This window comes from Poromitra crassiceps (assembly GCF_964638095.1).
Source record: "Poromitra crassiceps genome assembly, chromosome: 8".
NCBI lineage: Eukaryota > Metazoa > Chordata > Actinopteri > Beryciformes > Melamphaidae > Poromitra > Poromitra crassiceps.
Window position 1 is genome coordinate 33,999,817 of NC_139629.1, and position 27,032 is coordinate 34,026,848.

Sequence of the window (27,032 nt, forward strand, 5' to 3'; positions counted from 1 at the left end):
TCACAGTATTTGCAGCTGTCTCGGCCAGTCACAGCATTTGCAGCTGTCTCTAAAGACTAAGCCAGCTGCGCAGTTTTGGATCCAGGTTATGCCATGGGCACAATTGTAGAAAGATCCTGGAGCATCAGGCTTGGCATACACCCCACCTGCCTTCCCAGCACAGAAGTTATCAGGTCCCCCGGTGGGCCTGGTAGAGGTGTCAGGTTGCTTTTTGGTTGTAGATGGAATCACTGGATTTGGATTTGGAGTGGTTGTAGGTTGGTTTTTGGTTGTAGATGGAGTCATTGGATTTGGGGTGGTTGTAGGTGGAAGGGGAGGAAGATCTGGAGGAGTGAGAGCCAGTTTTAAGTATTCTGTCAATTGTAATTAAAGGTGACTCAAGGTGAAGAATTAAGGATAAGATTAAACACACTAAATTAAAGAATGTAATTTCTAGCAATATCTTTCCATTGAAAAAATGTCACCAACTTGAAGATAGGATGGACAGGATTGGACACTTTCAGAACCAATTTGTTTTACCTGAACCCAGAAGAGAGCGCAGGTGGCTGATGAGGGTGAAGTTGCCCTGTCCACAGAACTGTCCGGCAAAGTCATCCAGGTCCAGAGCCCAGATGAAGGCTCCTCCAAACCTGTTGTCTTTTAGGTAACGGACCTGCGTGAATACGAGAGAAAACACTTCAACCACTAAAGTTATGTCTATGAACTAATAAACGGAGGAATTACCAAGTCATAGTTTTGTAGGAATAGATGACTACCTTAGTCGCAATACTGTCCTTGTTGTCAAATCCAACCCATTCATTTCCTTTGGTGGCGTATGGAACTTTCTGATCCTCAATCCACTGGACACTGGCCCCTTGAAGGAAAGTGCAGATCTGAAGAGGGGTCAGATATGACATTTTGATGTAATGCGTTAAAATCAACAGAAACTTGTCAAACCCCACATGGTAAAAATAATAATAATTGTACAAAACTTTAGCTTTTCTGAAAATGATTAGGCAGACTGTAGAGCTACATTGATTGGATGCATAATTAACTGCCAATTTCACCTCATAATAGGACCAGAAACCAGCCTCCCTGGTGAAACGGCCTGCAGCTGCAGGACCACTGGCTGGTGCTCCAAGCTGACTGGATCCAGAGGACAGGCGAAATGTTCGTCCATATGTTCCAACGCCCATATTCAGCTTTTCTACAGGTGTTCCCTGGTCCCGCCAATACTTCATGGCAAAGTCCTGAAATCAGAGGGAAAAATTGAGTTGGATGGGGAAGAGAGAGCAAAACACATCTCTAAATTGACGGAAATACATTCCTGTAGCTAAAATATGAATCTCTTACAGTATTTAAGTAAACTTGGTCTCCAGTTTCATGGGCTGCCTTGTATAAGGGGCTGTTATGTCCTGTGACCTTCTCCCAGGTGCCATGAAAGTCATACGTCATCACGTTAATGAAATCCAAGTACCTGAGAAAATGGAAATGTTCAGCAACACTTGACACCGGGTCTCACACCGGTTACTTATGGAAATCATGTGGACAATGAAACTTTGGTGTAGCCTACTTTGCAAGCTCTGCTATTTCATAACCAGTATCAATGGTTCCTTTCCCAGCAGCCACAGCAGCAGTGACCATTAACCTTGGACGGCCAGTCGCTCTTCCCTCAGCCTCATAGGCCTCTAGGAGTTCCTATATAATGTAGAAACATGGTCTCATGTGTTCAACATCATATAAATATGGCATAAATATGTATCTCTGATGGTGACTATCCAACAAGAAGAATTCTGGATCTAACCTTGCATAATAGTGTGAATCTCTGTTTGTCCACTACAGGGCTTCCTCGTGCTCCAGGGTATTCCCAGTCCAGGTCGAGCCCATCAAAACCATGTTTTCTCAGCAGAGAGATAGAGGACTGGATGAACTTGCTTCTGGTGATTGGTGTTGACACCATCTTAGTGAATCTGGAGAGCATTTGAACAGAGACAAGTGTTCTCAAAAGACATATGCACAATATTGATTTTAATTAAAGGATATACGGCTGGTGTTTTTAAGTACATTTCTTATCATCAACAAATTCTATGATACTGTAATAACATAAACTGCGGTTGCTCTACTCCCATTGCTTTCTGACTGCCCACATTCCCTTTTTAGCCTTCATACCAGAAATCATTTGGCTCCAAAACAAATTTTCACAGGATGTTTGTTTTGAAGGTAAGAAACACATAAAAAAACACCACCAGCTTTATTCTTGAAATGTTCTGATATATTGTGTGTAATGTTAAAACATCTCACTTTTCTGTGCCAAAGTTCCAGCCACCAACTGCCAACAGTGTTTTGAGATTAGGATTCCTATGGAAACATTCAAAGTTAGTTTTCAACAATGATAACTTCATCACATTTCACACTGAATCTTGGTGTGAAGAACTGACCTGTCTTTGAGTCCATTAAAGGATTTGTAGAGTGTCTCATCATTCCATTCGTAGGTGACCAGCTCATTGACATCATTAATTGAAGCAAAGGCATAGATCAGGTGGGTACACAGGTTTGGATCAATATTTGAAGGCATAAACTTCCCATCTCCAGGTCTGTATTGGGCCCAGTTAGTGAAGTAACATCCAAGTCTGTAAGAAGAGGCTGAAATGGAAGAGGCATGTATTAAACTTATATTTTTTCATTAATCTTTGAAGAATAATCATTTACAATTCATGTAAATAATGTATAATTAAATTCATGATCCTGTTCATTTTAACAGTGTGTGACATTTCTGTTACTGTTCAGTTGCTGATAAGTTGAGACTGTGTATTATGAACCGTTGATGCAATTTGTCAACTCACCCAAGCTGCCGAGGGTGCAACAGAGACCTTCAAAATTGCAGATTTAGTTGTAAGTACAAGGTTAAAATGTAAAAGAAAACATTTATTTCATCAATTTGCAATGTGCCTGTTACCTGCAATTAGAGTTAGCTTGTTCATGGCGTTACCGTGTCAGTGAGCTCTTCAAATGGCACAAGAATAGAGACGCATGAACAAGAAGAGAAAAAACACAAACTATGACAAACATTAACCACAGATCGACTCCGAGCTTGCGTAATGAACCTGTTGCTACACCGACTTAGTCAAATAACAGAAGTTCAGTCACAGTTCAGTCAATCTCATCATGAGATTGAATGCATCATGAGATGTATCATGTGTTCTGATGTCCAGTTGTTTTTACATTAAATTACATGTTTTACAGTCTGTGTTTCAATGATGCTGCTGTCACTCCCTTCATGATAGCAACATCCCATCATGTGGTGTAAATAGTTAATTTTTTTTAAAGATTATGTTTTGGCAATTTTTGCCTTTATTGGCTTGGATAGGACAGTAGATAGACAGGAAAGGTGGGGAGAGAGAGGGGATAGGATTCGAACCCGGGTCCCACGCTAAGGAATAAGCCTTAGTGGTACACGCTGTACCAGGTGAGCCACCCCCCCGTGTAGCAATCTAAATGCAACTATCCTATCTAGAACAGGTATTTAAATTTTTAGCTTTTATTTAAATATTAGATTCAATATATTTTCAATTTGGACTTGGTGAAAAGTGATAGGGCATCTGTCAAACTTCCAAATGGTATACGCATGTGAGAGAGGAGTGGCAGGAGCGCGCTGCTGGAGTCCCTCAAACCTCCGGTGCTCTTGGAAGGGAAAAACTTCCAAAAGAAGAGGAAAACTTATAGAATAAATGATCCAGGTCCAGGCGCTCAAGGAGGTTTTGAATATAAAAAGCCTTTATTTGGATGGGCTAACAATTAAAATACACCAACGCGTATCGGCTTCTGCCTTCTTCAGGGTGTAATGATAAAATGAAACAAACAGGGTAATTATATGGATTCACCACAGGTGTGCCAGGTGAGATTGTATGCACCATTTTTGGGGGCCTCTAGGGTATACGCATGTATTTATTTCTTTTTTGTTTGTTCTTCTCTCTTGTTCTTGTTCATATTATATGTTTTTGCTGTAATTGTTGTTTGTTTATTTTCTGAGGTAACAGACCTCGCATAAGCCCAATAGGGTTTCTCTCTTACCTGCACAATATTTTCATACACTTCTATCTTTCTGTCCTTGATTTTTACTGTGTGCAAATAAATAAATAAATAAAATGTAGGCGCCAGTGCTACAGGCTATGATAATACTGAAGTGAAGGCAAGGCAAGTTTATTTATATATATATGTAGTTCTAACGTAAGTTCAAGCCAGGAAGACTATAATATGCATTTTACACTTCCTTAATTCACTTTTTATATCTCCACTCTTCAATCTACCCACAAGCTCATAATAAGCTGTCAATTTCCGGGTTTCAATTGAATAATCAGCTGGTTGCTGCCTAGTCTCTTTTAACCAATAGCATAGTGTCACATCACTGCTCTCATCACCTCTCACCCCACACACCTCCAGTGTAAGCCTATCAAATTGCTTCTCACCCCCGTCGTAAGCCAATCGCTTGGAGACGGTTTCCTTAAAAATGCTTTTTTCTGTCTCATTCAGCCTCTCAACACCGCTGCTGTCAGTCTCGCACCCTCCCCCTCCCCCTCTCCTCCCGGTCATCGCAGACCTATCCGATTCTTCAGTCGGAAGAGTCTCATCATGATGAGTCTCAGAAGGAGATCACCAGCACCACCAGTATCTAGACTCCACGGGGGGATATATCTGGATGCTACTCTGGGCTGATGCAGCTCTCTCAAGATCTCCCTGCGGTGTCTAACCGCCAAAGACTAATAACAATACCTTATTCTCATCATTCTTTCTGTAAAGCATCATTCACGTTATTGTAATAAATATCATTTTATTCATTCTTTGGTCTCTAGTCTCTCCTGATTGAAATATAGCATAGCACATTACAGCAACAAGGACATTCAAAGTGCTTTAAAACAATAAGAGCATTGAGAGACAAAGTTAGCAGAGGTGCCACATCATTTGTGAATCTCAATTTCTCAAGTTTAAAGGGATAGTCCACATTTTTTAAAGTATGGCTCCATTTGCTACTTAACAATGATGATGTTGATTGGTAGAGTTCTTTCTCAGCACATTCCTTCCTCTTCCTCATAGTAGCTCTGGAAAGTTTGGGGGAAACAAATACAAGGTCAATGAGGTCACACTCCTGTATGGACAAGCTGACTGAAGCTCACTGAAATGTACTTTGTGTGCGCTGTGGATGAAACTTTAGTGAGCCTCAGTCAGCTTGTCCATACAGGAGCGTGACCCCATTGACCTTGCATTCGTTTTTTTGCCCGACTTTCCAGAGCTGCTATGAGGAACAGGGTGGACTGTGCTGAGAAAGAACTCTACCAATCAACATCATCATTGATAACGAGCAAATAGGGCGAGACTTTAAAAAAATGTGGACTATCCCTTTAAGATGGACAAAACTATATTATTATTTACATTTTTTCAAGTACTTTGAAAATAAAATAATTTATTTCCCCTTGGTAAATAATTTATTTTAAGGCCAGTTACAGCAGTTGCATTTCTCACTGAACACAAGTACGGCGGGGCATCTCTGGAGGTAGGTGTGTCCCGAGAAACATTGATAAAAGGAGTTGGCGTCTCTGTCGTTAATGTAAAGACCGTCAGCCCTCCCCCCACAGAAACCACTGCCAGGAACAGGGCTGGTAGTTGTAGTGGTGGTAGTGGCAGCAGCACTAGAGGTAGTAGCGGCAGCAGCAGTAGTGGTGGTGGTGGTGGATGGGTTCGGGGCGGTCGTTGAGTTCTCTGGTGGACGGGTGGTTATGGGAGGCGGAGGTGGCAAATCTGGCAAGATAAAATGTGTTGAAGTGAAGGAAATTGGAGAAAGAGCAGGGTCATTATTTTGAAGCAGTGATGATTAAGTTTTATATGCTGAACTCAGTGTTGACATCTAGTCTGACTCTCAGTTTACCTGAAGCCAGCAGAGAGCGCAAGTAGTTGATGAGGGGGGAGCGTCCCTGCCCACAGAACTGTCCAGCAAAGTCATCCAGGTCCAGTGCCCAGATGAAGGCGCCTCCAAACTTGTTATCTTTCAGATACCGTGCCTATGGAATAACAATTAAGTTTCACAACAACTTCATGCAGAATACTGCACAAAATATAGGCTATCATTATATTTAACAGAAGAGGAATAGGGTGACCTTAACCTGCCTCGCAAAGTTAGCATATGCCCTCGCTTTACATTTAAAATGTTGGTGGTTTCATTACGTGTAGCCTCCCTAACCAGTAATCAGACTACTACATTTTGTTTTTAAGCATTCAACCCTTTTCACAAGTATTGAAACAGGAATTCCAGAGATATATTTTTTGGTAGCACTTTACATTATAGCAACATGGTAATAAGGGGTTAATAGTGGGATAATAACAGAATAATAATTAGGTAATACCTATACCATGTAATTACCAAAGTAATAACCAGGTAATAGCATGGTATTAACAATGGGTATATCTACGTAATTAGACCTATTTTATGTAATAGGGTAACAGGGCCAGGGTAACAGTGCCAGAAACAAATGGTAATAATTGGGAAACACATTTAAAGGTGACAATGAGTAAAACTATTTAGTAATAGTATACATAGATCACCATTTGTTACACTGGCCCTGTTACATAAATTTCAGTCAAATTACCATAGCCAAATGTACCCATTGTTAATACCAAGCTATTACTATTAAAATTATGGTATTACCTAATTATTACTTCTTTATTATCACACTATTACCGCCTATTACCATGTTGTTACCGAGCTGTAATGTGAAGTGCTTACAGATTTTAATATTTTCAATTGTGAATACTGTTCTTACAACCACCGATCTCAACCCTTTCAAAACTAGTTTCCAGCTTTCAAAACTATAGTTTCAAGTTTTCAACTCGTGACAGTCGTCTTCATGCTCCCCCTCCCATCCTTCACCCCGAGCACCAATAAAGTACTAGCGCACTTGTTATATTTTTGGTTGCTTTTCGAACCTTGAACAGATGGGAACTTTTTTGGCAGTTATCCGGTTGCAGTTGTTAGCTTAGCTGTCTTGGATTTGTTGTAATCTATACTGCTCCAAAGTGGTCAAGCATGTAACATTGGCTTCCCATTTGTTCACGTATCAAATTCAAAACACTTATACTAGCCTACAGAGCAGTACACCAGACAGCCCCTCCGTACTTACAATCTATGGTCAGATTCCAGCCCTCACACCGCTCCCTCCGCCCCTCTACTAGTGCTGGACGCCTCGCCCCTCCACCATTACATGTACTCAATAATCGCTCGTCCCCGTTCGAGACTTTTTTCATCCCTGGCACCGAAATGGTGGAACGAACTCCCTCCCTCGGTCAGGACGGCCCAAACTCTTCCCATCTTTTGAAAAAGACTAAAAACTCACCTTTTCGGTATTCCTCCATGAACGGACCTTTTTCTGATCCTGTCACTGCCTTGTTTTACTGTTTATATTGTTCTATTTTTGCTAGTCTCTGACTTGTATTCTTGTTGTTTTTATTGTAAATAACTTGTTGTACGTCGCTTTGGATAAAGGCGTCTGCCAAATGAAATAAAGTAAAGTAAAGTAACTAGTATTCACTTGTTTGTCGTTATAGGCATGTATTGTAAGGCTTGTTATATTACCTTGATTTCAAAGCTCTGCTTGTTGTCAAACCCAACCCACTCATTGCCTTTGGTGGCATAGGGCACCATTTGGTCATCAATCCACTGTAGACGGCCTCCTCCTTGCATGAAAGTACAAATCTGTAGAAATGAAAGAATGATTAAAATATTAAAATGATTGTGTTCCCATTGTGTTGTATTAAACGGTGTCCGAGATTGACTAATATGTTGCTGTACTGTAGTTTCACTAACCTCATAGGAGGACCAAAACCCAGCCTCACGCGTATAGGGCCCAGCAGAGGCTGCTCCACTGACTGGTGCTCCAACACCGTTGGCTGCTGTAGATGTGCTGAATGTGCGCCCATAGGTGGCAAAACCAAGATTGAGCTTTTCAATAGGAGCCCCTAGGTCTCTCCAGTATTTCATAGCAAAGTCCTGTGCAGGGGGAAACATTTTATTAGCCCAATATTTTAAAACCTGTTAGGAATGCAGTTGACAGGCGATCATGGGATGGGATGACTTTTCCTCAAATCGGTTGAGGTTTTGACTCACCGCATTGAAATAGATGTGTTCTCCCTTATCTGAAGCACCGCGGTACAGAGGGCTGTTGTGACCAGTGAACGCGTCAAATGCTCCGTGGAAGTCATAGGTCATGACATTTATAAAGTCTAGGTACCTGATATACAGACACACAATGACACGAGTTGATTTATATTTATATATATATATTTGTAATATATACTTAATAATATGACCTGACTTTTTGTCACATGAACTCACTTTGACACCTCAGCAACCTCATAACCGTTGTCGATGTTTCCCTTCCCAGCAGCCACAGCAGCTGTGAGCAGCAGCCTTGGTCTTCTGGTCTCCATAGCTTCTTTTTCATAGGCAGCTTGTAACTCCTAAATCCAAGAGGGACATTTGTGAGGAGAATCATGTGTTTGATGTGAGAACGATTCATGTTTGAATCAACATTTAATTTGTTTAGCTCAAATGCCCGATGCTGTGTTGTTGTGATACATGTAATAAAATCAACCAGTAGAATCCTGTTGGTAGGTTTTAATTTCCAAACTGACCTGGCAAAGCAGTGTGAATCTCTTCTTGTCCTCTGGAGGGCTTCCTCGTGCTCCAGGATACTCCCAGTCCAAGTCCAGCCCATCGAAGCCATACATTCTCAAGAACTGGATTGAAGACTGGATGAACCTCTGGCGGTTAGCAGGGGATGAAACCATGATGGTAAATCTGTCGAGATGAAAAACAACAAACAGCTTTACTGCTGACAGTGTTTTTCGATATAAACAAGATAAATAATGTAATCAAACCAGCTTCAAGACTCTCTATGCTATTGAGGTGTTTTGAACTCACTGTGCTGATCCGAAATTCCACCCACCAACAGCCAGCAGAGTCTTCAGCCCCGGGTTTCTGTAAAGGAGTTGCATAGAAAACTCTCTGATTGACAATCAATGTGTCACTGAATAGAATCATATGAAAAACATTCCAACTTCAGTAACACTTTTTTGTGTCATTAGCTAATTGTAAGATAACAGTTGACATGACTAGAGACTTATGGCTAACAGTAGAGTTGAATCCTTTAATCCTTTTGCACAGCATGTTCAACTCACCTATCCTTGAGTCCATTGAAGGCCCTGTAGAGAACGTCGTCGTTCCACTCGTAGGTGGTCAGCTCGTTGGCATGGTTGATGATTGAGAAGGCATAGATCAGGTGTGTGCAAAGCTGGGGGTCGACATCGGCGGGCGTATATCTGCCAACGCCTGGTCGATACTGGGACCAGTTGGTGAAGTAGCACACCAGTTTGGTCGACGACACTTTTGGATAAGGGAGAAATCATTAGAATAACTCTTCTTAAGAAAAGTATAATATTGCAAATACAAATAAAATATTAAATCAGAAGAGAAAATATTCATACCTATTTGAAGGCTCATTAACAGCGACAGCCCTAAAAAAAATATATAGATGTTTTGTTTGAGAAACTGTACCATACTTGTACAGTACAGTAACACTGCCTTTAAATTAATTACAGCAATTAGTGATATAAGAATCTAACTTACCAGCCAAGATTGTTAGGCGACCCATGGTGTCTTAGCTGGGCTCTCCTGCAATGATGGAAGTTGAGAAATTATACAGGCTATGGGCTACATGCACAACTCCACTACTTCCTGAAATTAGTACAGCTTCTTTATTTCCTGTCATCACTATTGGATGAACTGATTAATGTCAGGTGTGCTGCAATCACAACAATGATCAGGCACACCTGATTAATCAGTTCATCCAATAGTGTAGGACAGGAAATAAAGAAGCTGTACTAATTTCAGGAAGTAAAAAAGTTGTGCATGTAGCCTATTGCTTGTACCACAATAAGTCATAAGGGCTATAACTCATTCAACACCCAAGTTCCAATAACTTTCGATAAAAGTAATGCTAAAAGCGACAGTGTGTTGTTATGACTTACCTGTTTCCACTGTGAGAGAAGTACTAGATATGCGCCTCTGGCAGTCATTTATATACTGTATATATGTAGATGTGATAAGATGGGGGCAAAGGCTGCATAGGAAGGTGTGCTGGATTCTCCAGGACAGGATGTCATTAAGTTAGTCCGGTTAGCCTACGATGAGCTGTCAGCTGTTCCAGATTTATCTTTATTGTAGGTAAGGTTATGTAAACCTGGTCTCTGTAAAGTGGCTCAGATCATAAGTGGCCAAGCCATACAGATAAGAAGACGACCTTGAAAAACATGAGCAGCTGCATTGTTACAGGATTTGAGAACATACTACACATGGTAGTTTTCGCCATATTCTTTTTTATTTGTGATTTATTAATCTTTAGACTGTAACTGCTCTGTGCAATTCCCTGCTGTATCTTGTGTAGTCCTGTCTCTGTACAATTCTTGAAGTTATACAGTATGGTGCAATACTTTCTTATATTAGGTCGTGAGCACAATTCACTGTAGCATGTTGTGCAGTCCAGTCTTCTGTGCAACTTTGTCGTCACAGGTGCAATATATATATATTTTTTTTTCTACATGTTCTTAGTATGATCATGCAAACTGTGTGTAAATTACTGTACTGTATGTGTGTGGTTGACCTGTGTGGCTGTCCATTATAGCCATCTCTACATGTTATGTAGGCGAGATGTGTATTTTGTGTGTGTAGTTTATTTTTTTATTATTCTTTATTTTGTTTGTCATATTATCTAATAATATCTCCACTCCTTTCTTGTACTTTGACTCTGAGCTGAGGTAACAAGTGAATTTCCCATGTGTGGGATTAATCAAGTTTTATCTTATCTTATCTCTAGGCAACATTTGTTTAAGGTTGTAAGCAGTAGTTCTTCAGTCCAGTTTTGGATGTTGACTCAACTTTTTCTTTTCTTTCTGACTTTTCCCCTCAATGTGCAACTGTTTACAAAACTAGATCATCCTGCCAGTGGCACACTTTCCCCCCACAGCAGTCTGTGGTGCGGCCGAGAAGAAAGAGTTCTGGTGATTTGCTGATTAGTGCATAATGGCAGAGTTGTGCTATGAAATCAAAGCTAATCTTAATTTACGTTTACTCTCAACCACAAATGTATTTGTCTCGTCTTTTAGATATTGCAAGTTCAAGGCTATTACATGAACCTTCATAAACTATATATATATACAAGTTCAAGGCTATTACATAAGAACCTTCAGAAACTAGAGGTTAATAGATAAGATGGTTTTCCATTAAACTGTATAATCCCTGGATGACGTAATTATGAATTTATGAGTTAATTTAAGTTCACAACCTTGACCTTACAATACATTTTCTAAATTGTCCAGGTGCCACAAACCCCACACATGTGGTCCTGTAAGTAGTTGAATACTAACCATATGAATTATTTAAACATGGGCATATAACTCAAATCTCAACTCAAATCAAACTGATGAAGACCATTGTTCAAAAGACTTCCTTCTTGGGAAACAGACTTGCTCAATTCAATATTCACATGTAAAAAAAATGCTGCAAATCTGTCCATCAAAAACAAAACAAAACAATGATCTTTATTTAATTTAGAGCACAACTGTGGTAATACACAATGTTATGAGAGAGAGGGGGGGGGGGGGATAAATAAAGCATTAAGGCCATTACATTAAATTAATTACATCCATTTATCGCCAATCTGAGTGAAATAGAGCCACGTCAAAGAAGACCATTTTATAGACATATATCAGTGACTGTCTGATTTTACAGACACACATCAGTGACTGTCTGATTTTACAGACACACATCAGTGACTGTCTGATTTTACAGACACACATCAGTGACCGTCTGATTTAACAGACACACATCAGTGACTGTCTGATTTTACAGACACACATCAGTGACTGTCTGATTTTACAGACACACATCAGTGACTGTCTGATTTTACAGACACACATCAGTGACTGTCTGATTTTACAGACACACATCAGTGACTGTCTGATTTTACAGACACACATCAGTTACTGTCTGATTTTACAGACACACATCAGTTACTGTCTGATTTTACAGACACACATCAGTTACCGTCTGATTTGACAGACACACATCAGTGACCGTCTGATTTTACAGACACACATCAGTGACCGTCTGATTTTACAGACACACATCAGTGACCGTCTGATTTTACAGACACACATCAGTGACCGTCTGATTTTACAGACACACATCAGTGACCGTCTGATTTTACAGACACACATCAGTGACCGTCTGATTTTACAGACACACATCAGTGACTGTCTGATTTTACAGACACACATCAGTGACTGTCTGATTTTATACACACATCAGTGACTGTCTGATTTTAGAGCTGGTTGTGGCCAATTGCTGCTTGCTGATTCCCCTGCTGGTTTGACCTCTTGTCCCCCATCAATAGTGAAGTATCAAAATGCGAAGCAACAATGTTACAGTGGCAGTGCAGATGAATCATTAGTCCCTGGAGATATGTTATCCTTCACCTTATCACCCAGAACATCTGATAGTGCCACAATGTACTGGTGTATAAAATGAAGAAATATCAGTTTTGGGATTATGTAATGTGTCATGTGATCCTGAAAGGTCTGGCATGTGGTCGATTAAAACTACCATCGTAAAAAAAGAAAACATGATTCTCATTAATTAAATTAGCGGAAAGAAAGAAAGAAAGAAAGAAAGAAAGAAAGAAAGAAAGAAGTGATGTACAGTAGTGCAAGTAGTTAACTCTGTCTTCTTTATCAGTTGCAACTGCTTTTATCAACATGATAAAGACAACAACCTCTATCTCCTTTGATGTGCAGTCAGTATCTCTCCATTACTAGTAGATACTCAGCTCTCTGTGTGTGTGTCTCACACACACACACACACACACACACACACACACACACACACACACACACACACACACACACACACACACACACACACACAGTGTAGTTATTTACAGGAAGTGCAACAGAAGTAACAACGTGTAAAAAGCTTCCATTTGCTCAGATGGGTAAGAGCGTTGTCCCAGCTGAGATGTTCCACCATTCTCCTTGTTCACCTGCTTGTGTGTTGCATTGTCACTGCAGAGAAACGTGTGAGGAGATGGAGGCTCCAATTGTTCCCTCTTGCAGGCACTGCAAAGACTACAAGAACCATGGTTCCTCCAGGTTCTTGTCAGAGTGGAGTTGAAGTGAGGAAGCTGGTCGCTTCTTGGAGGTTATGCCAGGGAGTAGATGGCGTTCATAGGAGAGTGGAGCTCCAGACTACCACCGAAGTCTAACTCCTCCCTGACATCTCTCCTGCTCCCCGTGTACTGGCCGATGAACGAGCCGTCCTCGTTGAAGGGGATCTCGCCGCCTTCGCCATAGTCCACCAGACTGTCGTCGCTGTCTGTTCGCTTCATCATTGACTCCACAGACACCTGTCCTCTCTGGAGCCCTCTCTCCTCCTCCCTGCAAAAAAACCCAAGATGACATTAGAGGCATCATTTGCTATGGTTAGCCAAGATCAGCGTTGGACACGATGCAGATGTACTAGCCTACAAGTATGATAATATAATTTCTCCTTATGTTTCAGTTTTACTTGGGCAGAAGTATATTGACAGAATACATACCGCCTTGGATAGGGAAGAGTGGAGACACGTGCTATCCTGAAATATTAAAAGAATTTGAATGAGATTATTGATTATTATTATTGAAAGGGTTTATTTGATATTCACAGATGATTTGATAATATTTCATGTATTGCCCACTCAAAACATGCCTATAGTAATACCAGCAGTCTGTTGAATATGTTGTTTACAACTCTCTTCCAAATGGTTGTCTGTTACATATATGAATGAATATAGAGTATGAACCCATTCAGAATCATACATTTGAAGTGTCAATCGTGTCAATGTTTAGTCTTTTCATACCTTTCCAGAGACCTTGAGTGGTCCGCGGCGAAAAGAATAGGGGTGGACGTTTGGGGGGGGGAAATAGGTTTAGATAGAAAGGGTAGAATAAATCAAAGAATTCATAAGATTTTGGTAGCATGCTCAAGGAGTTACCAAAAATAAAGACATTATTACTGTGGGGCAGCACTTTACATTAAGTTTTTCTGATACACGTGCGACAATTAACTTTTTTCTAAAACTATCAACTCCCCAAACAGAATTCTAAAGCACAGTTCCAGAGCAACTTGATGTAAAAACACGCCCCCTTCATTATATAAACAGTGATAGTGCTGTGTGGTTAGAAATGCAATGAGGTATTGAGTGTTACAATGCTATGCTATCAACACTGCTACATGCTTTATGATACCTTTGAAACCTCAAATGAGATGTTATAAAACACTATAAATGTTTGATAAGACATGACTGATAACTTAAGATGTACTTGAATGTTTGGTCAACTTTTTCCCCCCCGGTAGCAGCAGTGACACATGTCTTGAGTCATGTATTCATTTCCAAATCAGTCCAATCAATCTGTTTTAAAGCTTACCGATAGTCAAATGTACCCTCCTGATCTTTGTCGTCCACCGGCTCCAATGAAATATCTTTTTTGTCCCGTACTGAAATGGAAACAGGATTCCCTCGTTAGCTACATGAACATTCTTCTCCAGCCACTTCAGAAATATGGATCTCTACGTGAAGTAAGTGCCATGAATGGCAGCAGTGTTACCTGGGTATTTACCCCCTCGGCTTCTCTTGATGAAGCAGACGATGAGAAGGATGAGCACGATGAGAGCCACAGCACACATGATGCCAATGAACCAGCCTTGAGTGGTGATGTCCACCTGGTCCCGAGCGTAAGCTGGAGATAGATACACACAGACACACAAACACATGCACAAAAAGCACACGTGGAGAAGAAAAAAAAACACACCTGCGTACTGTACACCAGTGTTGGGCAAGTTACTTTCAAAATGTAATATAAATACTACATATTACTAGTTACTTTCATTGGAAAGTAATACGTTACTTTAAAATATTACTGTCTGTGCAGAGTAACTCGTTACTTATGACACTACTTTTACATTACTTTCACTAAAATAACAGCAGTAGCAGAATGACATCGCTGCCCCGGAACCATCCCGAAAAATTATTTAAACCATCCTGAAGTCAGTGTAAACTGTCCAAATTCTAAATGTTATCCTTTTCCCTTGTTATTGTCATCTATAGTGGTTATTTGCATAAAAACACACAATTTGATTAGGAAATGATTGTATCTTTATTTAAATAATGTGCTTTGACAAAAAAAAGAATGTGTAACTTGTGTTACTTGACAAAGTAAGTGGTATTACTGAAATCCTATAAGTAATAAGTTATATTACTGAGTTACTGCTAAAAGTAATATATTACATGTAATAATGTTACTTTTGCAATGAGTTACCCCCAACACTGCTGTACACACATCGATCCTGATTCGACAGACCAACACTGAATGTCTCGATGCACAGATGGTAGTAAGTCAATTACCTTCAGTGGTGTAGTGCGGTGACTCCTCGGTGTACCATTCCCCGTCCCCGACCTCAGTTCGGGCCGCCAGGGAGAATCTGTACCGAGTGTAGCGGTCGTATCGCCGGACAGAGAAACTCGATACGTTTGCAGGGAACTCCTCCACGTGCAGCTCCTCCCCCCTGGTGGCGTTCACTGGGGCGAGAGAGGGGAAACTCTCAGTGAACTAACCTCTCTGTGCTGCCAGACTGCACACCACCAAGCGGTGAAGTAGGATTTAGAGTGACCTACCTAAGTGTTTATTGCCCTCTTTAAGAACACACTTCAGCGGGTTTGACGGATGTCCTGGTCTTTGAGTGCATATTTAAGTGCGCTATTATGCGCTATGGGGATGTGCACTTAAGTGGCATGTGTGAAAACTCTTGTGGGTTGTGTTTAGTGGAATATATCCCCACCTGTTATGGAAGCATTTCTCCAAGGAGGAAAGCAAAAATAGTACAGTATACTTTGAATGAACGGTCTATGAAGTCTATTCAAGAGTTTCCGATAATGAGCTATAAGCCTACCTGTCTGGTACTTGAGGGAGTACCCGATGATGATACCATTGGGTTCTGCCGGCCGGTCCCAGTCCACATAAATAGTGTCCAGATGTCGCTGTTGGATCCTGAAGGATCTGGGAGCAGATGGTACTGCAGGCAGCAGGACACAACAAGCATAAGGTTTGGAAATCAACATAATTTTGTGCTATAGGTGTACTGGGAAGAGGACAAACAGGTAACACTTTACAATGAGGGTAATTAAATTAAGGGTTAGTTCATGCTTAACGAGCATTAACTAACCCTTAATTAACAGTTAACTAATGTGTCTAATAAGCATTTAATAATGGCATTTTTTGTTAATTAAGTATTCATTTATGCATTATTTAATAGTTTAGGGTTGGTTAATGGTTACGGTGAGGTTTAGGGTTAGGTTCGGGTTAAAGTTAATAAACATTAACTAAGGCTTAGTTAATGCTTATTAATAAGCATTAACTAATGCTTATTAAGCATTAACTAATTGTTAATTTAGTGACCCCTATCGTAAAGTGTTACCGGGAAAAACCCTGAACTTTGGTTATGTGACAAGGCTTACCTCCTTCAGGTGTTGAGAACTGTACAGTATTGCTTTGCGGCCCCTCGTATCGATTGTTGGCCACCACCATGTACATCTTGTAGTTGCTGTAGGATAGAAGCCCGTCGAGGACCCCGGAGAGCTCGGGGTCATGGCCTGAGAACACTTTAGATTTCATAGCCCTGCTGACACTCAGCCACCTCAGCTGGCTGCTGTCCCTCCAGAAGTACACCTGGGAGACGGAGAGATGACGCCACACCGGCATTTTGATTTTGCTGCAGTGCCCCCTACAGCATTGGAATGTGAATATCGGTAACACTTTATTTGGATGGTCCAGTGTTAATACTCTGCTATCGGGGCAAAAAAAAATAGATGCTCAACAGTGTCATTGGCCTATTAGCCTAAACCTAACCGTACTTTCAATACAAAGTACTGACCCTATAAGTTCAACACTAATTAGACTAACACTAACTAACCCAGACATTGAATATTTAGACCACTTTTCACAAAGTATCACCTGAAACTCTGTAGTCTTTTTAGTGGCACAGTATAGTCACTTGATAGTAAGTTGTGTACCAGCATTCAATTAAGTGTGCCCTGAATTTATTTTGTTTTCCGTTTATGAACAGGCGTTACGCAATAGCTTGATAATATTTCATAATAGCTTGAATCTATAATAGAATATTACATTTCACAGTTAGGCACACCTTGTATTCTTTCAGTTCTCCCATGATAGAGTTGCGAGCCACCGGGTCCCAGTGCACGGTCGCCTGGGTGCTCTCGATGTCGTCCACTCTCAGGTTGACGGGTGCAGCTAAGGGACCTGGGGAACACACAGATGATACACTACTAAGTGACCTGGGGAACACACAGATGATACACTACCAAGTGACCTGGGGAACACACAGATGATACACTACTAAGTGACCTGGGGAACACACAGATGATACACTACTAAGGGACCTGGGGAACACACAGATGATACACTACTAAGGGACCTGGGGAACACACAGATGATACACTACTAAGGGGAGAAGTGTCCAGAGATTGTTGAGTGGTAGTCCACTGCCTCTGAAGCCGTGTGTGTTTCACCACTGGCCAAATGGGTAAAATTTTGTCAGAACTATCACCCCTGTGTCTCCACTCCTCCATCTCCCTCTCTGCTTTCCAACGAATGCAAACAGAACACTATTGAAGTAAACAGTCACAAAGTTCAAATGTAAATATGATAATACAATAGATACATCACAATCGAATCAGCTAGTGCTTGTCTGAGAGTGCCTGAAGACGGTTTGGACAGTTGAAGCATGTAGCCTAACTATCTTTAGCATTACTCCTCTATTTATTCTTCACTCGACATCCATAGCTTGACACATCAATAGATGTATCCCATCTATTTATTGATCATAATGTGATTGATTGATAATGGGTGATCATGCTGATACGTACGATCTTCCCCGGAGTAACCGATGATAACAGGAGACTCTGGGCCCAGCCCAAACTCATTGACAGCCTGGACCTTGATCTCATACGGCGTGAAGGTGTCCGCATCATAGATGTAATATCTCAGCCACTTTGTGGTGGCATTCTTCCATTCCTCTCTGGAATCTCTCCTTCTCCACCATACCAGATATTTCAGGTGGGGCCCGTTCCACTCTCTGTAGGTCAGAGGCTGAGGACAAGATCAGACAGGGAAATCATAATTATGTGGATGTTTGGAACGCTGAAAGAAAGTTCAAACTTTCCACACCCTATGCATAATATGCATAAAGTGTGCATACAGTATGCATGACGTTTTGACATGAAGCCTTTTCTTCTCTCAAGGGAAATCATATTTAACAATGACTATTGTCAATTGATGTTATTGTGATAGGAATCATATTCAAGACAAGATCATCAAGATAAATATGAAATCATAATAGTTTTAGGAGGATACTATGTATTACCTCCCAGCTGATCTCCATGTTATTTCTCCATGTACCCACTCCTCTTATGTTCCTCGGGATGACATCAGGGGCTGTGCAGAAAAAAACAAATCCAGTCGTGATGTCATCATTACGCATCTGATCAGCGAGCAGAGTGTCAGCAAGCATACATGTGTGTTGTTCATGAGCATGAAACCCACGTGCGCCGCTGGTCTGGAAGCGGGACGACTTGGGACTGGGACGACTTTGTCCAACGGCGTTGACGGCGATGACCCGGAACTCGTAGTAACTGAACGGTGCAAGTTGCAGAATGACAGAGTTGAAGGTCCCTGGGTACGTCGACAGGTTTCTCCACTTGCCTGGCAACCAGTCATCTTCATCATACTGTATTAGGAACTCTGTTGGGAGGATTGCACAAGGGGGGAGCCCTTGATTATCCAAATAGTGTTTTACTGATAGAAAACAGCCCAAAATGTCAATAAGAAGAATGAACATAAAACAATAACACGCCGTAAATGTAGGGTTTTAGTTACCTGTGATTAGTTACTTGTGATTACCTGTGTAGTTACCTGTGAAACGTGGGGTTGTTACCTGTGATGGGGCTGTGGTTGCTGTCTCCAGTAACCCAACTGAGTCGTACACTGCGCTCGTATGGATCGGATAACTGCAAGTTAGTGGGCGGGTCGGGACGGTCTGCACAAAAGAGGATGAAAAGTTACAAAGTATAACATTATGTTCAATGAAATGTCGTCTATTTTAAACGTGCCATACCCATCACCATTAGGCGTGCAGAGGCAGACTTCTGGTCCATATCAGTCGTGACGATGCAGGTGTAATTGCCCTCATCGCCTCTGATCACACTCGTGATGACCAGATTTGATTCATCCAGAGAGATCCTGAAGATCACAACAAAGTGCTAGTGGCACCAGGAAGCTCATTGGTTTGAGTAACAGTCTTGTATTTAATCAAAACAAAAATAATAAAACAAAAGGAGTATCTTGCACTGACAGTCTTTATAGAGAGATACAATTTCAAAAAGAAGATATCGTGGATTAAAAGTGTCTCACCTCCAGCCAAGGGTGACTTCCGTTTTCTCTTTCATCCAGGTGGTCGCCACGGAGGCGCTGACGTCGGATTTCACGGCACACTCAAGGCGCACATCGGTGCCACGGATAACTTTCATACTCTGCGGTCTTTTCGTAAGGACAGTAGGCTCTGAGAGGAGTGGACGGTAAATTACAGCATTACACGGGCAAAAAGTGTTTGCGTATCATAATATAAAATCTAACGGAAAAAGATTTTTGCTATGAACCACTGCAAACGTCACCTTTAACTTCTATTCGGACTTGACTCTCTTCTCTTCCGGCGATGTTGCTGACGATGCACACGTACGTTCCCTGGTCATCGACTCGTGTGCGCTTAATCTCTAAGGTCCCGTTACTGTAGACCTTAAAACGATTTCCTTCCAGATTGCCCTGCCCATATTTAGACCTGTGTGAAAAGACACACACACACACACACACACACACACACACACACGCACGAGCACACACACACACACACACACACACACACACACACACACACACACACGCGCACGCACGAGCACACACACACACACACACACACACACACACACACACGCACACACGCACACACGCACCACTTCAAGCTGATGTGGGAAGATGGCCTTTACAGAAGAGTATTGGATAAAAAGCATGATCTCCTCACCATCGCAGGTCCGGCACTGGAGAGCCAAAGTAGCGGCAGTCTAAGAAGGTGTGGCTGCCCTCGACCACTTTGAGGAGCTCGTTCCGCGGCCCGAAGATACGTGGCGTTGCATCTACGAATAGAGAATAATATAATATAATAATATATATATAAATATAATATAAATATAGAAAGCAACACAGTTATATACCATTAATTTATGATCTTCAAAGCATTCCGGGAGTTATTTTGCGATGAGGTTTTGGGATGTAGTTTAAATGACAATTCTTAATGAAGAGACCTGTCAGTTGTCCTTCATTCACTCCTTCATGTATTCACTCTCCAAGGAGAAACCCTCTAGTTGTCACGCCCACTCATTCATACCACCACGTCATTAATCACCCCTTTTCCCGCTTCTATCTAGCGTGAGTGTTAAAGTGTTTTAGGGTGGTACAAGATACTCGATATTGTATAATAATAATAATAATGATTGGATTTATATAGCGCCTTTCCAGTGCTCAAAGCGCTTCACAGAATCATTATTCGTTCACACCATTCGTACCGGTGGTTCGAAAGCGTGGCAGCCACACATCGGCGCTCAACCACCATCCGACCACCATCATTCATGTCTACATTCATACCAATCGTACGAGGCAAGGAGGGTTAAGTGTCTTGCCCAAGGACACAACGACGGCAGCTGGGAGGGAGCGGGGATCGAACCGCCAACCCTTGCGTCATTAGCCGACCCGCTCTACCTCCTGAGCTAAAGCCGCCCCATGTATGTGACATGGATAACAGAGATATTGTACACACTGTATGTGACATCAGAGTGGTGGTAACTTACGTAGTACGTTTACAAAAGCATTGGCCATCAAGTATCCAAACTGATTGGAAGCGTTGCACTGGTAGACAGCAGTGTTTTCAAGCGTCACACCGCGGAAGCTCACCGTGTCGCCCGACACCTGCCTGTTAGGGTCCGGTGTGGCAGCTGGATATGAGAGACAGAGTCGAACAATAGTGTATCTGTATCTACTAATATTGTATCTGAAATGTTACAGCATTATGATCTGATTGGCTGTTTGGGTGGACACCTACATTCAATTGGCTCCCCGTTGATAAACCAGCGGATTGTGGGCCGAGGGATCCCGTCAGAACGACATATCAAGCGACCATTTTCCTCAGGGGCCAAGACCAGATTAGTGGGCTTCTCCAGCCAAAATGGCGCAGCTGTCAAACACAAGTTTTATATATTGGTTGTGGGGAAAAACATTATTCTGTGGTAAGGAACGATTGTGTTCTGAAAAAGGTGTCTCACCTTTGACCCGGACAGTTATGGTGTTCTCGATGTATCCAATCTTATTGGTAGCAGTACAGCCATATTCACCCGCGTCATCAAAAGACGCCTTGGGGATTTGAATCATCTTGTTGAAGTTCTTTAACTTCATGCGTGATGTCACCACCAAGTCCTCACCATCCTTGATCCAGGTAATGTGAGGAGTTGGCCTTCAATACAATGAGAAACAAAGCGTTAAGTTAGGATTACGTGTATGAAACTGCGACAGAGTGAAGATCACACACATGCCCAAAAATCCATCATATCATGTCTGTCACATCTGTTTAATACTGGCATTGAATATAAGTTAAGTTAAGTTATCCTTTATTTATCCCTGTGGGGAAATGAATCCTCTGCATTTGACCCATCCTCTACTAGGAACCTTCTTAGAACTAGGAGGAGCAGTGGGCAGCCGCAGTGCAGCGCCGGGGGACCAACTCCAGTTCTTTTGCCAGTGCCTTGGTCAGGGCCACTGACAGGAGTATTAACCCTAACATACATGTCTTTGATCGTGGGAGGAAACAGAGCACCTGGAGAAAACTGACACGAGCACGGGGAGAACATGCAAACTCCACACAGAAAGGACCTGGGACGGACCGGGGTTCGAACCCGGGACCCTCTTGCTGTGAGGCAACAGTGCTAACCACTGAGCCACTGTGCCGTGCCGTTTAGTAAGGATTATGTGTATGAAATTGCGACAAAGTGAAGATCACACACATGCCCAAAAATCCATCATACTGTATCCTCAGTCTGTCACATCTGGTTAATACTGGCATTGAATATAGCAACAACTGGTACTCTTGGGATTTCGAGTCGACTCACACTCCTGCGGCGATACACTCCAGGAGCAGCTCCTCGCCCTGCAGCACCAGGATGTAGCTGGATGAGCTGGTGGGAGACAGCCAGGTGGGGGCAGCCTCGGCCACTGTACGAGCTGCAGAAGGAGTTAACACCACACACCACACCACACAACACAGCAGTTATACCAGCCTCAAGCATTCAACAAGCCGGACTGAGCATAAGAGAACTTAAGGGCAGCAGCGTAGGTTGAGAAGCAAAGGTCATTGATTTGCAGAAGCAAACTCGGAAAATAAGTTAAGGGCAATTGAAGCAGAGCACACACTCACCACACTAAAGTAAGGCTGGAGAGAAACAATGACTGTCTGTTAGGGATTGTCTGCAATAAAACAAAATGCTCCATAAGTATGGAAGTATGTCAATGATTACAAAATAATAATACCAGAAGTAATGGGGAATCGACAAAACTGTTAAGAAAGTATAGGCCTACTAAAAGGCCGGTTAGTACCGAGAAATAGAAAATAAGCTCATCTGTTAGGAGCACATAAAGTATAATTTGACAATGTATGATTATTATTCCATGTCCATGTTGTAATACTCCAGCCCGTGTGGTCTCACATTATCCAAAGGTCAGGGCACAATCATAACTCACTTGTGAGGACCTTGACGACCACGGGCATCTTCTGCTGGATGCTGCTCTTGTGCGGGAAGCGGGCGTTACAGCAGTAGTCCGTGGCCGAGTCGTTGATCAGGACGTTGGAGAAGTACAGATCTCCGTTCACTCCCATGGAGACCCGGCGGTCCTGCCGCACCGGCTGCATGGTGGGGAAACCGGGCTGAATGGGATAGTTAAAAGGTCTCGCAAAGGAACCTGAAATGGCAAAAATGGTGCTGAAAGTCAAATCACAGGAGATGTATGACAACAGATAGAATTCAGACCAAACAATATGAGTGCTTGACCACGCAGCGCATTTGTATGGTACAGTATAACCAGTTCACATCTGTGTATCAGAAAGCTTAAGGTTTAAGTCCAGAGGGGCACTTACAGCTGGACATCCAGTAGGTGACAGGTGTAGGTGGGCCAGGTGGCGGGTCACAGGACAGAACCAGAGGCAAGCCCACACTGACCACCACGGGCTCCACCATCTCCCTGGGCCAGAGGGGAGCTCCTGCACAAACACACCAGTCCATTTCTTCACTAAGCAGCAGATTTGTCTTTGTTGATTCAAGTTCAATTTTGAAATCTGAGATTTGAAATGTTAAACATATTCAGTCGATTGGAATTGATTTAATTGATCAATGTTGATTGCCTTCATACGGTACAGTGGACAGCAGCAAATGGTTGATGCAGAACTCCATACTGACTTAATTTGGTTGTGAATTGGCTCAGCGACTATCAGATTTGAGGGTATCTTCGACTAAATTATATAAACAAACAATTGAAGAAGCACAGCCCTTTTCATACAGTATCTCCCATTTTATATATATATATATATATATATATATATATATATATATATATATATATATATATATATATATATATATATATATATATATATACATACAAACACCTGTGTGAGTCAAGCTTAAAGAAAGCTGAATCCTCACGGAAACAGTGAAATGGAAATAGGCTTGAAAGGAAACATTGACAGATCTGATGTGCGAACTGGAAACTGATTACTTTATTGAATATCATCTTAATCTGGGTAAATACCAATGAAAACATTTACTGTCATTTCACTTAGTATAAAGTATTAATCATGTGGATTATGTTGCTGCCCAAATATTGACTGAGGTCACTACATCTCCTGTCAGTGGTACGTCAGTATAGTGGATAAATACATTCTGTATGTTTTACTCTGTAATAGTCATAATTAACTCACTGGATATCCGCAGTCTGATCTTGTTGGAGTATGCCGAGCCGTACTGGTTGGAGGCGATGCACTGGTACTCGGCCTCGTATTCTTCTGGCTTGTTGTTCCAGGCGTAGATGTCCAGCGTCCCCGAGCGTCTGCGCATCGACGTCTGAGGGTCACGCGCCACGTTGAAATACTTCCCGTTGCGCCTCCACGAGAAACTTGGGTGATGGAGCAAAGCGTGAAGGAAGACAGAAAAAAAAAACATGAATTGGTTTGCAGAGAATAAAGTTGGTGCAGTGCACTCCTCTTATAGTAATCACCTTGGGACGGGTCAAATTGATCACGATAAGCGGATGATCATTATAATCGATTTATTTTAATTTGTATTTATTTCTCATGCAGATGACCATCTAATTGACATTTGTATATATGTATTACATGAATACACTAAAGTAAAGGAATGTTATTGACTTTAAAAATCAATACAGTAGGCCTCCGGCTGTTTCAAACACAGCGGTCTCACGTAGACAGAGACGCCACCATCTCTCCACAGACAGAGATGCCGTGATCTCTCCATCAGACAGAGATGCACAGACTATCGCTGCTGCTGTATCTCGTTGGCTCATTTTTGGCAATTTAAGTAATAAAAATAATGAAATTGCAGTAGTTAAAAAAAAATCTGATTGTTCTCAGGTGGGACAAGGCCCAAAATGATCACTGTAAGCGGAGTATTGATCACTATAAGCGAATTATTGAAATATCATGTGTATAGGAATGATTCTGGACTAAGCTTTTTGATCAATATAAGCGGTTTGATCACTATATAAGTGGATTCCACTGTATATTTACAAAAGTGTTGGAACGGTGCCGTGTCAGCTCTTACATTGGATCAGGGTTCCCTTTGGCTTCACATTCTACCACCATGGTGTCTTTGGGGTCGACGATATGCTCCTTCACAGACTGCCTGATGATGGTGGGGGGCTGTCTGACTGTGGGCCAGAGAAACAAATGACCTCAGGCACTTCTCGAGCAAGACCACAAACTACAATCAGCAAAAATGGACAGAGACGCTAAGTTATCGACTCACTTTCCAGTGGGATGTCCAGAGCCCATACACTCTGCCATAAAAGCAGCAGTACAGTCGGTTCCACCAGCATCCCCATCTTCACAGCGCATGGACACCAGCGATGCTCTCGCTCTGCTAATTCTCCTATTGTCCAAATGGAATGAGAAACGACAAAGAAAGACAACATCTACAAAACATCCATTTCGTGCAACGACAAACCCCTAAAAAAACGTATAAGATGTTGGAACCTTGCATCTTAAACGTTCTCTCCACGATTCATTCGCCTCGCAGGCAAGCAATGGACCATCTCTCTCCCACACTTGGATCACACCATCACATTGTTCATTGTTCTATTTTCACACATCCCATCCAGCAGCACGAGACCAGGGGGGTCAAACTGCATCTCAACCCGCCTGGATCCCATCCACATGAAAAGGAACCCCCCTGAATGCATCACAGGAGTAAAACTGTAGCATTGGCTTGTACTGATGTACAGCGTCTGCCTTGAACCGCAACTGAAATTAAAACAAGACTAAACGGTCTCTGGAACGATAATGAGGACTTGTGATGAGACAGAGTATCACAAACAAAGGCACAGCACATCAAGAGACCCTGAATCAGTGTGGCTATAATAACGCTTTTTTCATTAGAGGCTTCTCCAAATGCTCAAGTTATCACTAGAAATATGTAATAAAACCATGACTTATGTTGCCGAGTATATAAACCATAACAAAACATAACTTTTCCCTGCTTCTGTGCTTCAGCATCAGCCTACCTTTCTCTCATGTAAAAGTCAAATCAGGGATTTCTCCCCATCTCTGCGGCTTCCCCACTGCATTAGTAATTCCAATGAACTTCTCTCCAGGAAATTATCCTTGTTTGTGCAGTATAGCAATTAAGTCCTCAGTCCTTCAAATAGCAGGGTCAGGAACCCCCCAGAGGAGTGGATAAGCTCCGGGTAATACAGTGTTTCTGTCCTGCCACTGCTGCCACTTACACTCTGCCCACCCATCTCATGAATAATGCATGAGCGCCATACAACCACCTACACCTCACCCACTTCACTGCTCTCGCCATCGCCTCTCATGACTCGCAACAACTCATCTCCATCCAAGTTTGTCTTGCTGCACAAAGACGTAAATACATCACAGACACAAAACGTTCTAAGAAATGTGACAATAACCGTTTGAATCGCTGATGTCGATCGGAGACGGAATAATGTGGTATTTCTGGCAGAGAAAGAAGGCAGGCCATGATGGCATCCTATTCTCGAGGTTATAGTATGAGCCAGATAGAAATGCGTCAGTAATGAGTTTGTTTCAACGCTGAATCGTCTTCGCTTTAACAGTGTGACTCAAATGTGATGTGTCTGTAGTACGCAGACATACTTTAGCCCTGATGAACGCACAGAACAACCCCATATTCTGTGCAAATTTGCATTCTTGTTGCTCTTCATGACACCAAAAATGTGGGCTTTATTGTTGACTGGGGAGAACTACTGTAGGGAACAGACTATGAAAGCAATATTTGTTTCTCTCATTTGTATTGTACATGTGGCAAATCTCTTGTCACGTGACTTCAGTGCAATAACAGCCATGAGAAAGTATCAAAGAACATTCACATATTTCTCAGTAAGGAGCTATTTACAACTGTAAAAAAAAAAAGTATTTCTTCGTGTTAACCTATTGTGATGTGAAAACTGCATCGTAAAACTTCCTCCACACCCCT

At 41.9% G+C, this 27,032-nt stretch overlaps 3 protein-coding genes across 3 annotated transcripts; all 3 read right to left on the minus strand.

Moving 5' to 3' along the window:
- LOC310780663 (acidic mammalian chitinase-like) lies at positions 1 to 2,569 on the minus strand (the record flags this gene model as incomplete). The annotated part of the gene is made up of 9 exons (XM_083641180.1): positions 2,418 to 2,569; positions 2,281 to 2,337; positions 1,784 to 1,949; positions 1,553 to 1,677; positions 1,333 to 1,456; positions 1,047 to 1,229; positions 756 to 872; positions 520 to 652; positions 1 to 323 (listed from the first exon to the last, which is right to left on the minus strand). Exons 1-9 carry the CDS (start codon positions 2,552 to 2,554, stop codon positions 1 to 3), a joined length of 1,365 nt encoding a protein of 454 aa, XP_083497306.1. The 5' UTR covers positions 2,555 to 2,569.
- Positions 2,570 to 5,464: 2,895 nt separating this feature from the next.
- On the minus strand, positions 5,465 to 9,677 carry LOC310780664 (acidic mammalian chitinase-like; the record flags this gene model as incomplete). The annotated part of the gene is made up of 11 exons (XM_083641181.1): positions 5,465 to 5,772; positions 5,900 to 6,032; positions 7,601 to 7,720; positions 7,832 to 8,014; positions 8,132 to 8,255; positions 8,360 to 8,484; positions 8,659 to 8,824; positions 8,948 to 9,004; positions 9,205 to 9,409; positions 9,511 to 9,540; positions 9,653 to 9,677. The coding sequence occupies 11 exons, from the start codon at positions 9,675 to 9,677 to the stop codon at positions 5,465 to 5,467; spliced, it is 1,476 nt and encodes a 491-aa protein (XP_083497307.1).
- A 3,603-nt stretch (positions 9,678 to 13,280) lies between these two features.
- On the minus strand, positions 13,281 to 25,401 carry nfascb (neurofascin homolog (chicken) b; the record flags this gene model as incomplete). Its single annotated transcript, XM_083642091.1, has 25 exons — positions 13,281 to 13,515; positions 13,677 to 13,712; positions 14,545 to 14,614; positions 14,725 to 14,856; positions 15,522 to 15,695; positions 16,067 to 16,189; positions 16,632 to 16,842; positions 17,318 to 17,433; positions 18,060 to 18,282; positions 18,557 to 18,627; positions 18,736 to 18,933; positions 19,127 to 19,228; positions 19,307 to 19,431; positions 19,603 to 19,750; positions 19,863 to 20,026; positions 20,267 to 20,378; positions 21,090 to 21,233; positions 21,341 to 21,472; positions 21,561 to 21,748; positions 22,401 to 22,512; positions 23,029 to 23,247; positions 23,423 to 23,545; positions 24,263 to 24,456; positions 25,122 to 25,227; positions 25,326 to 25,401. The coding sequence occupies 25 exons, from the start codon at positions 25,399 to 25,401 to the stop codon at positions 13,281 to 13,283; spliced, it is 3,534 nt and encodes a 1,177-aa protein (XP_083498217.1).
- Between the last annotated feature and the right edge of the window lie 1,631 nt (positions 25,402 to 27,032).